General features: G+C 45.8%; 1 protein-coding gene and 1 long non-coding RNA gene across 2 annotated transcripts in view; one reads left to right on the forward strand and one right to left on the reverse strand.

Annotated features, from left to right (window-relative positions):
* Positions 1–13,251, forward strand: part of LOC144798450 (uncharacterized) — a 1,486,395-nt gene that overhangs the window by 748,005 nt on the left and 725,139 nt on the right. The gene's annotated exons all lie outside the window — the stretch shown is intronic.
* The window catches only part of ENKD1 (enkurin domain containing 1), an 87,280-nt gene continuing 75,816 nt past the window's right edge, over positions 1,788–13,251 (reverse strand). Inside the window, exon 8 of the mRNA XM_078669325.1 lies at positions 1,788–3,563. Within this exon, the coding sequence (XP_078525451.1) occupies positions 3,403–3,563 (161 nt within the window). The 3' untranslated portion in view covers positions 1,788–3,402. The remainder of the gene's footprint in view (positions 3,564–13,251) is intronic.

Here is a 13,251-nt window from a genome sequence, read left to right on the forward strand (position 1 = left end):
CATAAAATGCATTTAAATATATACATATTGTGCTCTACATTTAGACCCCTACTCTATTCAAATACCATAGTAGCGCCAGAAGGCTGTCCTGCAAGGCTCGTCTAAGGAATCTGCTTTCTGAATATTAGTCAACCTAGCCCAGCCAATGGACGTTCTGCACCCTTATTTTACTTGCCACATAGGAGTGAAAGGAGGCAAAGGACTGGTAGTGGAGGTGCCGATGGAACCATACATTTCTCCCAGAGCCTGCAATAGTTTCTGATATTCGAGCAGGAACAGCAGAACCCATTGCAGAGCATGACATTTGAACCTTGACTTTCTGCTGGAAGACCAGAAAGGTCTCTCCTATTCTTACCAGGGCCTTTGCAATCTCTTGATACACTAACGAGCTAGCAATCAGGGTCCAGCCAAACCAAGACCCCCACAATCTGTACAGCAGACACAAAATAACAAGTTGTGCTACAAGATGATGTACCCTTTATGGGCTTTCCTTGTGGGAGGAGTCTGAAGAGACATTCGTGGATTGGAGGGGATAGGTTATTTTCCCCATTTACGATAGATCACCCCTGTAGGGTAAGGGCCACTTCACAGAGATAAGGAAGGGGACAGAGCAGGGCTGAGAAGGTAATGTACAGCAGAGACAGTTTGTAACCTCAACCAAATCAGTAGTGACCCATTACTGTTATGACAGCTTGTTCTCTCTGCTTAGGGGTTGAGGCTTCTAAAGGTGAAATTCACAGCGTGACCAGATCTGAGTAAACAAGAGGATTATTCAGCCTTACAGTGCACAGCACCTGTCACCGACCAATAAGCAGTGTAGCTACTTCAGTGTTATTGTATGAGGACGACACGGTTTTGATGGCTTGCTCCCCTAAAGCCCTACAAAAGTTAGTAGACTCTTTTGTCAAATTCATGGCAGATCTGGATTTATCAACTATTTAAAAATAATCTCAGAACATGTTGTGGGGCCCTAAGAAGTACAGGGATACCGCATTCGTTTGTGGGAACAAATATTTAACTTGCGTGCACAATTTCCTGCATTTGGGAGTTGTGTTTACTTCTTTGGGCACACGGGGTTCCCATATTCACCAAGCAAAACAAAACAATGTAGGGCGATAGGAGCACTTTTGAACCTTTTGTGGCCTACGGGTCGCAAGGCCATGGCTCCCCTCTTGTTTATGTATAAGATTTGGTGTGTTCCAAAAGCTAGTTATGGTACAGGAGTTTGGGGTTATTCAAACAGCCATCCTGTGCAGGTTGAGTTAACCCGCATGTTGCACCTAGCGGCAACTAGCTCACACTTTGTCACTGGGAGATTGGTTTGCTGTACCTGGAAGATCTGATCAAACTGGTCCCCATCTTGCTATGGGTTTCGATTTGGAAAAACCCTGAGGCAACTCTGAATACAGCTATTATTAAATGTATCTCGCAGATTGCCTATATTGATTCATCCCTAAATGATCTTGGTAGCCCACAGCTACTCACTCGCCAACTCTCGGAAATAAAGAGGATAAAAAGAGAGTGACATTTCTTTTTATGAGAAGATGAACTCTGAGGGAGAGCCCTAAAAGCAGTAAAACTGCAGTGCAGATTTACTTTAGCTTGAAAGAAACAGATGGTTTGGCGCCTTATTTAACATGGGCGATAGGAAGATGGGAAAGGTCACTTTTGTTCTGTCTTAGGGCAGGAACTGTCCACCATCTGCTTAGCTTACCCATGGAATTCAGTAGCCTATCATCCCTGGGTTCTTGTCTGTGTGACGGCTCTTCTGAGCAAACCTTGCGTCATTTCTTTATTTTTTGTAAACGTTATGTAATCCTAACCAAACAATTTCTCATGCCGTTATTAAAGAAATGCCACCTGGCACACTGCTGGGTGGCTTTTCGTTATTTGCAACTGTTAAGCAGTGAGGAGGTTTGGCACAGAGTGGGCTCCTTCCTGAAATCTGCTGTTTTCTATAAGAGAAAGTATGCTTGATTTAAGTTTTTACCTCTATTTAGCAGTATTTTTTGTTGGCACATCTATTCTTTAACTGATTCATTTATTGTGCGTATCTTATTGTTTTGTATTTTAACTTGTATTCATGCATACCCCCGTTTGTGAATAAACAATTATTTGATTGGTCACTGACCGAGTGAAACCAGTAACAAATTCAAATATTCAATGGGATAACAGTTTGGAGTTAGTAGATCAAGTGATATTTAAAGCATTTGACTCATTCTCTGCAGGACTAAGACTCTATAAGCTACTAAAGAAATGACTGTTGTCAGATTTTTATGAAAGGACAACAGATTGAGAAGTGAGCAGATTTCAATGAGGAGGTAATTTCATAGATGGTGACTTCACATTGGAAGTTAACACAGAAAGTCTACAGACTCTAGAGGTCTTGCTCAGCAACTGTGACCGTCTGTAAACAGTAGCGAAATAAAGATATCTACTTCCTCAGACATTTGGAAATACTCCTCTGAGAGTTAACATAACAAAATTAGCCCATGCTAGGGACTCCATTAAATAAATACTTAAAAAATATACTCTTCTTATTCTTTCAAGAAAATTCTGAAGTTTAATATGTGGTGAGGTATCATGGTGTGAAATAACGTCTTTCCCACCACTCTCAAAATACTAAAGCAATTATTTAGCAGATCTGTCCACCTCATTGACTGCTTGACCACTCCATCAAAGTGCAAGGAAATCACAAACATGCTTAAAGCATGCAAGCAAAGCAGCGCTGCCTGCTCTCCACCTGCCCTTTATCACGTCCTCCAGAAAAAACTGACAGGGTGGACAGTGAAAGCTGCACACAAGATCTGGCTGCCACAGATTGTTACATTTTGATCTTAATTCAGTTCGACGGCCTCTTCCTAGAGGATTATAACCAGTCCAGCCTTTGCATTAGATGACACCATCCACATCACACGGGTGACATTAGCACTTCAACCCTAGTGTAGAGGTCACCATCATTCCAGGCTTTGCCTGTAGAAGTAAACCACATTGCAGGGGAGCCTTTCCCCTCTCCTCGGAGAGTGACACAACATTGCTCAGTAATTACCACCACTACTACTACTTAGAAGTGTTGCAGGATATCACATTGAGCAGTTGATATCCCTTACATCCATAACTGTGGTATAATCGGATACTATACAAAGGAAAGCAAGGCATACCTACTCAGCTGCATCGCGTAATTCATCATCAGAGATCATACTGACATTATCCAACAGCAAGACAGTTTGGTATCAGATCATGATGCTTTTAGGTAATGGACCCCATGTCGTGATGTAGGTGAATTGGTAGAAACAGGCTTTAACAGTACAGTGAACAGGAACAAGTGCGGGTGCTCATCGAACCGGACATAGCTGGCCCACCATATATCTCCACTGAGAAGCATGCTGGTCCCATTATAGATCAAGAGTCTGTTCGGATGAAGACTTTAGGTCTGGAGAATATTTTGAGGGCCTCTTCAATCTCTGAGAGCTTCTTATCAAGTTCCGTCCTTCGATTCTGAATGCTGAGTGTGTCTGCTCGGACAGGCAGTGTCACCAACTGCTTCAGGAGCTGTGCTTGAGCTGGAAAAGGGAATTGACCGATAAAAAGAGAAAGTCGTTACATAGAGTATTGATTTTGCAGAGTGAGTGTATTTTCAAGGGAGTAATGTGATACAATTTACTGTGTTCATGGAAAATGTCTGAACATGTTCCAGTCTGTTTATATAGGTTATTGACAAATAGAGGATCATTTAGGTTGCAGCACATGACTTCATACGGTCTACATTTTTTGCAAGCCACGAATAGCATGTTTTTTTGGGGGGTGCACAAACACAAACACTTCTTTCCAAGTAATGGAGAAAGAGTGTGTCTTGTTTGTCAGCAGGTGACTCTTGTTGGAAGAAATAGTGTTTAGGGTATACAAGATATTTCTTCTACTGAGTGTCGTCCTTTATATTCACAATATTAATGACAGGGAACATTATGCAGTGAACTACCATGGGACAGGATTTGGACAGGAAGGGGTATTTAAAATAACTTTAACATTAAATAAAACATTTGTCACTCAGCCCTTGCTTCCGAGGCTAGTAATAACCCACAAGAGATGCAGACACATTTACTTCATTGATTTGCTGGCCTCAGTATAAAGTAAATTTAGTCCTTGTTCTTCCTGCTTTGCTCTGATAACACGAGAAACACTTACGGCCTCACACCTTAAGTCTGGTGATAATGTTGATTGCTATGTATATTATCAAACTTTCCTTTGTGACAACTCCTACATACACCCTCAACATCTGATCAGGTTTCTATTGAGCATCTACGGCTCTTTCGCATGTGGAATATTGCTTCCAAACTTATAGTTTACTCAACAATAGGAACGTTAATTTAATTCAACCCGCCCTGCATCAAACGCATTTTTCAATCAATATGTATTACCTAAGAAATAATGCCTACAAATATATCATCTTTAAATCGCACAACTTCAAACTGCGATATTATATTCTTAATCCCCTCCAGTGTGCCTATATATAATCTGTAAACTATGTATGTTTTTTGATCCATGCTAATTAATCAATATTAAGTTCAAGTTCAACTTTATAAATGTTTGGACACTTGTCTTTAAAAAATACATTTTAAAACTGGTTACATTTACATTAAATTTAACCCCACCTATCTCTACTCCCCCAATGCTTCTGATACAGGCTCAAACCAGAGGACACATATCTTTGATACATAAAATCCCTTCTTCTTAATGCCTCAGCTCTAAAATATCTAACTTAAAACTCTTTGGCCAAGCCTCTTGCATCACTAATCCAAGCATATTTTTAAAAATGGTGCCAGGGCCATGCAACATCGAAATCCATGTTCAACAAAAGTGCAAGTGTGTTATTACGATGAATTATATTATATCTTATCAAAAAGCAGTTTTAAAATCAGATGTTGAATCCTATTAAAATGACAACAATCATTTAACAGATGAACATCGACATTTTAGAACCACAAACCACATGTGCAGTTATGCTTAGCATTCAGAGAAACTGCAAATTTTTCTGCCCTTAAATATCGGACATTCAAAGCTACTGGGAATTTAATAGAACTAAACGTAGATGGGTGACAGCAAGAGCTGATATGTATAGGAATGCCCTCCTGTTGTCCCAAGATTCTAAAGTATACTTTGCAGAAGGTCTGTTCCCAACATACTCCATATCAGCAGATCTAGACTCTCCTCTACTGGCCTGTTTAGTTCAGCGTTCGGAAGATGGGAGGCCTCGGTTATCTTAAATTCCTAGATTTTTAAGGCCTCCTGCAATGGCAACTAAGTTATTTCGGATCTGCACCGCCCATCTCAGCTCCCTCCTTCCTATTTCAGAAGTGCATAAAGCTGATACCTTCTGTGTCTCTGAGGACCAAAGTTTTCTCCAAAATCGTAGGGTTGCTTTATAGGCTGAGAAATTCCAGGCCTGCAAATCCCCTTCCAGCCTTATTGCATGGGCCATTGCACTTTTTGGGAGAGCTAACGCTTTTTTCAAATACTTGTTCTCACACCACTCCTAACTTCCCTCCATACTTAATTACAATACCTCAGCGCAGTAAAGACATTGATAAAGAACCATTGCATTATACGCTGTCAAAAGGGGAGGCCAGGATGGGCCACCAACGGTATTCTTAAAACGCATCTCCAACGATTCTTTATGTAGGGCCTAGTTTAGCTTTCTTTTTTTTTTTTAAATCTGTTTTATTGTTTTCATTACAAACTTTGGCATATGATTCAGGTTGGACATAATCACATTTTACAGTTAGCATACACTTCCACAGCAACAAACCACGTTTAACGTCATTACATATTCGTCTGAATACAATCAATTCACCGGACAGTCTACTTAGGTTTGTCTTGACACACATAATATTGCTCCCCCTCTGAACTCTCCTCATCACAGTCTGGCGATGGCTGACACATATATCCCCCCGGAACCTGTTCCACGCTCCCCATATCTTGCTCCATTTCTTGGGGCATCCTCGATTGATAAATAATGTCCTTTCGGCCATCATGGCCATGTCCATGTCTGTATACCATGCTGCCAACGACAGCAACTCCGCCGCCCCCCATTTCTGCGCTATATTTCGTTTAGCCATCATTAGTCCCATTGTGGCACATGTTTGTGCATGATGCGTAAGATCATTCGGCTCCCATACATTTAGCAGGCACCTCCGCGGTTCTGGAACTAGAGATACCCCCTCCGTCTGTGACACCGTTCTCAGTATCATTTTCCAGTAGTGCGCTATCTTGGGGCAGTGCCACACTGTGTGGTAGATGGTCCCTTCTTTCCCACACCCTCTAAGACAGTATGGATGCTGTGCTCTGCCCATCTTGTATAGAGTGCATCTAGTGTGATATGTGCGGTGTAGTATTTTTAGCTGTACTAGTCTGAGCCGTGAGGGTATACCCCCCTCTTTCGGTGAGGCCAATGCCTCCTGCCACTCTGTTTCATCTAGGTCTCCTACTTCATGCGTCCATTTATCTCTAAGAGAGATTGTAGGGTCTGGTAGATTATTGATTAATTTGCGATAAGTGAACGATGTGGCTTGCTTTTTCATGCAGTCCGTCAGCAGTCCTCCAGCGGGGAGGCCTCAGGTACTTCCGTGCCCTGCGGTAGAACTGCAAACAGTGCATGTTGAATCTGTGTGTAATGGAAAACTTCAGGCGTGGCAAGCTCATACTGTTACCAAAGCTGTTCAAATGGGATCACAGTCCCTTTGTCCCACAGGTCGCCCACTGTGGAGATGCCTATGGTGTCCCATTGTTCAAAGCCCTTGCTGTTTCTAAGTCGTCCAAGGCGTTTAGTATCCCAGAGCGGAGTAAGCCGGGTAATGACTCCCCGCCATCCCAACCGTGCCTGTGCTGTATGCCATATTGCGTCTGTGTGTTTCATGGGTCCTATTAGCATTGAGACATGCCCTTTATTATAAAGTGTAGTTTAGCTTTCTTGTAAACCTCATACCTAGGTTCTCATAGGACAATACCACCTCTACCCTACTATTACCTTATACAGTTTACCCCCCAAAGGGAATTATTTGTATTCACCTTTAATTTATTAACCTCACAATAATTATTAAATATCTTCAACTTTCTCTGTAGGCCTACTTGGGTCAAATCCAGAATTGCCAAATCATCTGCATAGAGTAGACCAGACACATGTCTACCCCCTATTTTCAGCGAAAAGGACTGGGTTGCTGGCAGTACCCCCCCAAAGGTCAGCTAAGAACAGAGAGAACTTGGGGGGCGGGACGCAGCCCTGCCTTAATCCATTTCCTAGAGGTATTCTCCCTGAAAGGGCCCCTTCCAAGTCAAGCTCCACTTGGGCCCAATTTTCAGAATGCAATTCCAGCTGGATTGCCAATAACCATTTGGGGATTCCCTGCTGTCTTAATTAAGCCCAGAGTATACTACGATCTACCAAATCAACAAGCAAACAAGCTAAAGTCAACAAAACAGAATAAACTCCTAGTTGTTTCCTTTGCCTAATGCTCCGGACCCACAATCTGAAGCAATGATCTAACATTAACTGCCCATGCTTAAAACCCCCTTGTTCAAGTGGGACAATTCCATTACCCTCATCCCACTTCTTCAATGAGCCAAGAATAACCTTGGCATACAGTTTTGCACCTTGGACTTTCATTTTAACTAACCGATTGTGCTAAAATCTTTTTTCCCAAATCCTCTGACAGCAGCAGAATGTGCTTTGCATTCCTTGGATATCACACAGTGCCTAAACTTCTATCTGGACAGAATCAAATTTGTCCGCAAATCCAATCAATTGTTCGTAGCTTACAACGCACCTAGGAAAGGTTTCCCTCTGACGAAACAAAGCATCTCTAGATGGATCTCTAGTGCAATCCTCTTCTGCAACCAACAGGCTAGCCAGCCACTGCTGTCAAAGGTCCATGCTCGCTCTACTAGAGCAGTGTCTACGCCTGTGGCGCTGTTTGCTGGTGTGTCCCTATCAGACATCTGTAGAGCAGCAACCTGGAAGACTCCACATACATTTACTAAGCATTACAGCTTGGATTCTGAGGCCATAAGAGATGCTGCAGTGGGACAAGCGGTGCTGAGACATCTGTTTCAATGAAGGTGTGCCTTTCTTTGCTTCCCACCATCCATTTTGACTCACATTTTCTTTTTTGTGTTTGAAGTTTGTTTACTATTATGTATATGCAAACAATAGTTACTGACTATTTGCATATGCATACATTTTTTTCTTATTACATAGCGAAATGTGCTAATTACTGCTCTTTACTCTGATTCGAGCAAGTGAATCTATGAAAGTTCCAATACTGGACTAAGAAAATAAGTTCCTTACCCGTAACGGTAGTTCTCCAGTATTGGAACCTTTCATAAATTCACATGCAACACACCCAACTCCCCTAGAAAGGCTCATCTAAGTTACTTCTATTTGCACGTGCTATGCTTAATAAAATCTGAGGGACTAGAGCTCCTTTCAGGAAGGTTCTACAGGGTCGTGTCAGCAGATTGGTTGTTTTCTAAGTTTAGTACTTTTTTAAATAAGGACTTAGATATGTAACTAAATAGTTAGGCCTTTAAGTCCTATGTCCATTGTGACATTACTTTTCTAAATATACCGAGGACTCCCATCTCGACAACGGGGAATGATTCAAGTGTGTGAATCTATGAAAGATTCCAACACCGAAGACAGCACCTCGACCATGAAAGGCATCCACTCGGGGGCACCCACGGACCCCTGCCCCCCGCACATTTTCCACAGAGCCACCACCGCCATCGCTCCAGAACTACGACACACCATCAAAACATCTTCAAGACCGGCACCTTTCCCAACAACTGGAAACATGCAGAAGTCCGACCCCTGCTAGAGAAGTCCTCAACAGACCCCACCGACCTCAAGAACTACGACCCATCTCCCTCCTCCCCTTCACGGCCAAAGTCACAGAGAAGACCATCAATGCACAACTAACCAAATTCATCGAAGAAAACTCCATCCTCGACCCCTTCCAATACGGATTCCACAGCAGCCACAGCACCGAAACCACCCTACTCGCCACCACAGACGACATCCACACCCTCCTCGACCAAGGACGTCCCGCAGCCCTGATCCTACCCAACCTCTCTGCAGCGATCAACACCGTCTCCCACTGCACACTCATCGCCAGACTACACAACGCCGGCATACAAGGAACCGCCCTTGACTGGATCAGCTCGTTCCTCACCGGCAGAACCCAAAGAATCAGACTACCACCCTTCCTCTCTGAACCCACAGAAATCAACTGCGGAGTACCCCAAGGATCATCGCTCAGCCCCACGCTCTTCAACATCTAAATGGCCCCCCTCGCCGCCATCGTCAGACAGCACGGACTCAGCATAGTATCCTACGCCAGCGACACCCAGCTCATCCTCTCCCTCACCAAGGACCCAATCACCACCAGACTCAACTTCCAGGAAGGAATGAAGGACGTCACATCCTGGATGAGCAGAAACTGCCTAAAGCTCAACTCGGAGAAGACAGAAGTCCTCGTCCTCGGACCCTCCCCCTCAGCATGGGACAACACCTGGTGGCCTATCGCCCTCGACGGCCCCCCACACCCACAAACCACGCCAGAAACCACAGCATCGTACTCAACTTCTCCCACTCCATGATCCGACAGGTTAACGCCCACGCCTCCAGCTGCTTCAACACCCTCTGAATCCTCCGAATGACCTTCAAGTGGATGCCCCACGAATCAAGGAAGGCCTTCACCTACGCGCTCATCACCAGCAGACTAGACTACAGAAACACCCTCTACGTCGGGATCAACAAGTCTCTTATCTGCAAGCTCCAGACCATACAGAACACCGCAGCCAGACTCATCCTCGACATTCCTTGACACAAACACACCACCCAACACCTATGGAACCTCCACTGGCTCCCGGGGAGAAGAGTCACTTTCAGGATACTCACCCACACCTACAAATACATCCACAACACCGGACCCCAATACCTCAACGAGAGAATCTCCCTCCACGTACCCAAGAGAAACCTCTGATCCGCTGACCTCGCCCTCTCTGAAATCCCGTGCATCTACAAAGCCAGAACTGGTGGAAGAACCTTCCCCTACATCGCAGCCAAGACCTGGAACGAGCTCCCGCTCAACATCAGAGGCACCCCCTCCCTGAACATCTTCAGGTAGACGCTCAAGACCTGGCTCTTCGACTGAATGGAGCTGCTTAACCCCCCCCCCCCCATTCAGGGCCTTGAAACCCCCAAGGGTGAGTAGCGTGCTTACAATTTCCCTGATTGATTGATTGATACTGTAGAACTACAGTTACAGGTAAGTAACTTATTTTTTTCAGTTCTGCCATGCATTTAACATGGCTTCCCAGATTCTCAGATGGAGACAGCAGCTCTCCTGGTTGAAAAACGGGTCCGTGGTAAGGACGTGTATGGAAAATCGCAAGACTACAGAAGAAAAAGCTACTTACATGCTGGAACGATTTTTCTGGTGGATAATCTATCTGCCTGAAGATTTGTCACCAGCAGACAATCCCAGTCATCAATCTGGATCTGGAGAACTTCAAAAGCTCTGAAGTTGAAGGTAGTGAGTGCTGGTCTCGGTTGACGCCTGAAGTGAAGTCAGGCAGCATCCCCGAGACCACACAGCACCTGCCCCTGCGCAACGAAGCACTTTCCATCCATTTTTTCCAAACCTTCGAGGAGAAAGGACAGATTGACATCAATCTAAAAGTGCAGTATCAAAAAGTATAGTTTGGGGGGGGAGGAGCCAAGATGACGATCGGAACGGTCGCATAAACGCCTCGCTCCGAGATCACTTCTTCCCCGCCGCCTATCCTGTCTTTAATCCTGATCGGGGTGTTCCGAATTTGGTTACCTGGGAAGAGCCTTCACTTACCGTCCTTTTCCGGGGCTCTGGCGTGCAGTGGTTTCTGCGTTCTGCCCTTGTAACCTTGCTGGCCTTCCCGGCCCTGACGCCGGGGCCTCGAGTGCTGTGTCTGCCCGGAGGTGTTCGGAGTGCCGGCGGCCCGGCACCGCTGAAGAGACCCGATGGTGGGAGCCTGAGAGCCGCGAGCCGGAAGCGCCGGAGCGGACCCACCCCCGATGGGGGGCCACCCCGCATGCCTGATTGCCTGCCGGCCCGAAGAAGAGAAGCCGCGTTGTCCGGCACCCCTCGGGTGAGAAGCCCACTCCTGTTGATTGTCCCGCCTGGGATCCGGTGCAGGGCTCCCCCGAGTGTTGTGGGGAGCACGCCCGTTCTTCTGGTGACTCTCCTTTCTCCGCCGAGCGCCATCCGCCGCGGATCGGCTGTGTGTCCTGGGGCCTCCGGCACTCCTGGTGGGCTTGGCGGCGGATGCGACAATGGCGGCGGGCGATATGCACAAGATGGCGGATGGCCCCTCGGAGCGTCTTCCTCCTGGAGATAGGGACGTTGCTGCATTTGATCTCCCCAGACCTCGTTTGATTCGGGCGGCCCCTACACGGAGTACTGTCTTGTTCGCCCTGGGTGCTCTGCGGATCGACCTGTCCTTGCACTGCCGGGACTTGGAGTTGCGGATCGCCGCCATGGTTGTTCAGCCATTTTGTGACGCGGTGTCGTCTCCCCGAGTTGGTATTGTTGAGACTTCTCCAGCTGCTGTGCTGGGATATCCGGCTGGGTGTTCGACTCCATGGGATCAAGTGGACCCGGTGCCGATGCAGCAGTATTTCCTACATCCTGATTTCTTCGCTTTGTGCTGGACAGCCAGGACTTTGTGCTTGGCCACGTGGATTTTTGGGTTACTTCTGCATTCTGACTGCTGCCGATTTTTCCTTGCTGCTTTTTGTTCGCCGAGACGGTGTTCCGTGAAGATCCCACTTGCTTTCCTTGACTGGTATGGACCCGCTGTATCATGCTGTTTCCTGGCCGTGGCGGGGTCTGGCAGCTCTGCTTTTCATAGAAGTGGACAGGGATGATCGTGTCTGGGTGCCTGCGGGACTTTTGTTTTTGTTAATTGGCATCTCCGTGCCTCATCATTTGGACAGTTCCTGTCTTTATCCTTTATGTGGGCTCTTCTCAGTACCCCTTTTTGACCTCGACTAGGGATCCGTTATTGCGGGTGGGGTGGTGTTCTGTATTTCGATCGCTGGCTCCCCTCCTCTCTTCTCTCCTCTCCTTCTCTCTCCTCTTTTTCCTCTCCTTTTATCCCTTTCTCCTTTTTCCCTTCGTTATTATACCCTTTCTCTCTCTTCTATATTTCGGGTGACTCTGGGCGACAGGCACGCTGTTTAGTGGGATAGGCCATAGCCATTACAGTGATGTAGGGTGGGGGGGGTGTTTGTTATTTTAGTTTGTTTTCTTCTATGGTCCCCTTTTTTGCTTTCTTTCTAGGGGGTGGGCTATGTCCCTTTGTTCTTTCTCCTTCGTTTCGTAAGTGTCTGCACTTTCTCCTTTTTCGGGGCGGGAGGGCGGTCTATGCGATGGCCCATTTACTTGATTGCTACGATTTGTCCTTTATTTTTGAACCTTTGATGGGCATTGGATGTATCTGGGCTTTGCTCTACTGTGGTGATTTGATTGCGTAGGGGGCTGCTTCCCTCTCGTCCCCCCCCCCTCTTTTTCTGAGTATGTTGCATGACACATGGGTAGATATGGCTTCTGCCTCCTCTATACATCATAAAATGAAACCTTTCTTATCCTGGCGCTTACTGTGTAACGATTTCATTACTCGTCTATCCTGTATTCATTCTACTGTCCACATTGATGTTGTTCTCTTTTGATTCTCCTGATTTTGCGGCCGGCCCTTGTGGTTGTAGGCCTGCGCTTGTACTTATACCTGTTTTTCAATAAAGGTTTTAAAAAAAAAAAAAAAAAAGTATAGTTTGGGATCTTATTAACTTTTCATGTAACACACCCATCAAACATGTAGGCAGGCAGGTTGGTGAGGAATCTGCAGGTAGATAGAGTATCCACCAGAAAGATTGGTACCGCAGGTAAGTAACTGTTTCTTCGAATGGATACATCTACCTGAAGATTCCTCACCAGGAGAACAGATTTCACAGCAATACCCTAACCGGAAGGAGCGTTGATGGATGTATAAGGATGTCCAGTAAAACAGATCTGGCAAAATGGCCATCCCTACGCACCTCCGAGTCCGTGCAATAGTGCTTGGCGAATCTGTGCAGGTATGCTCACGTTGGCACCTCCAGCAAGGGCAGAAGTAGACTTAGCCCTGGTAGAATGGGCCCTGATCCCTTCTGGTGGTTCT

Source organism: Lissotriton helveticus, chromosome 12, assembly GCF_964261635.1.
Source record: "Lissotriton helveticus chromosome 12, aLisHel1.1, whole genome shotgun sequence".
Lineage (NCBI taxonomy): Eukaryota > Metazoa > Chordata > Amphibia > Caudata > Salamandridae > Lissotriton > Lissotriton helveticus.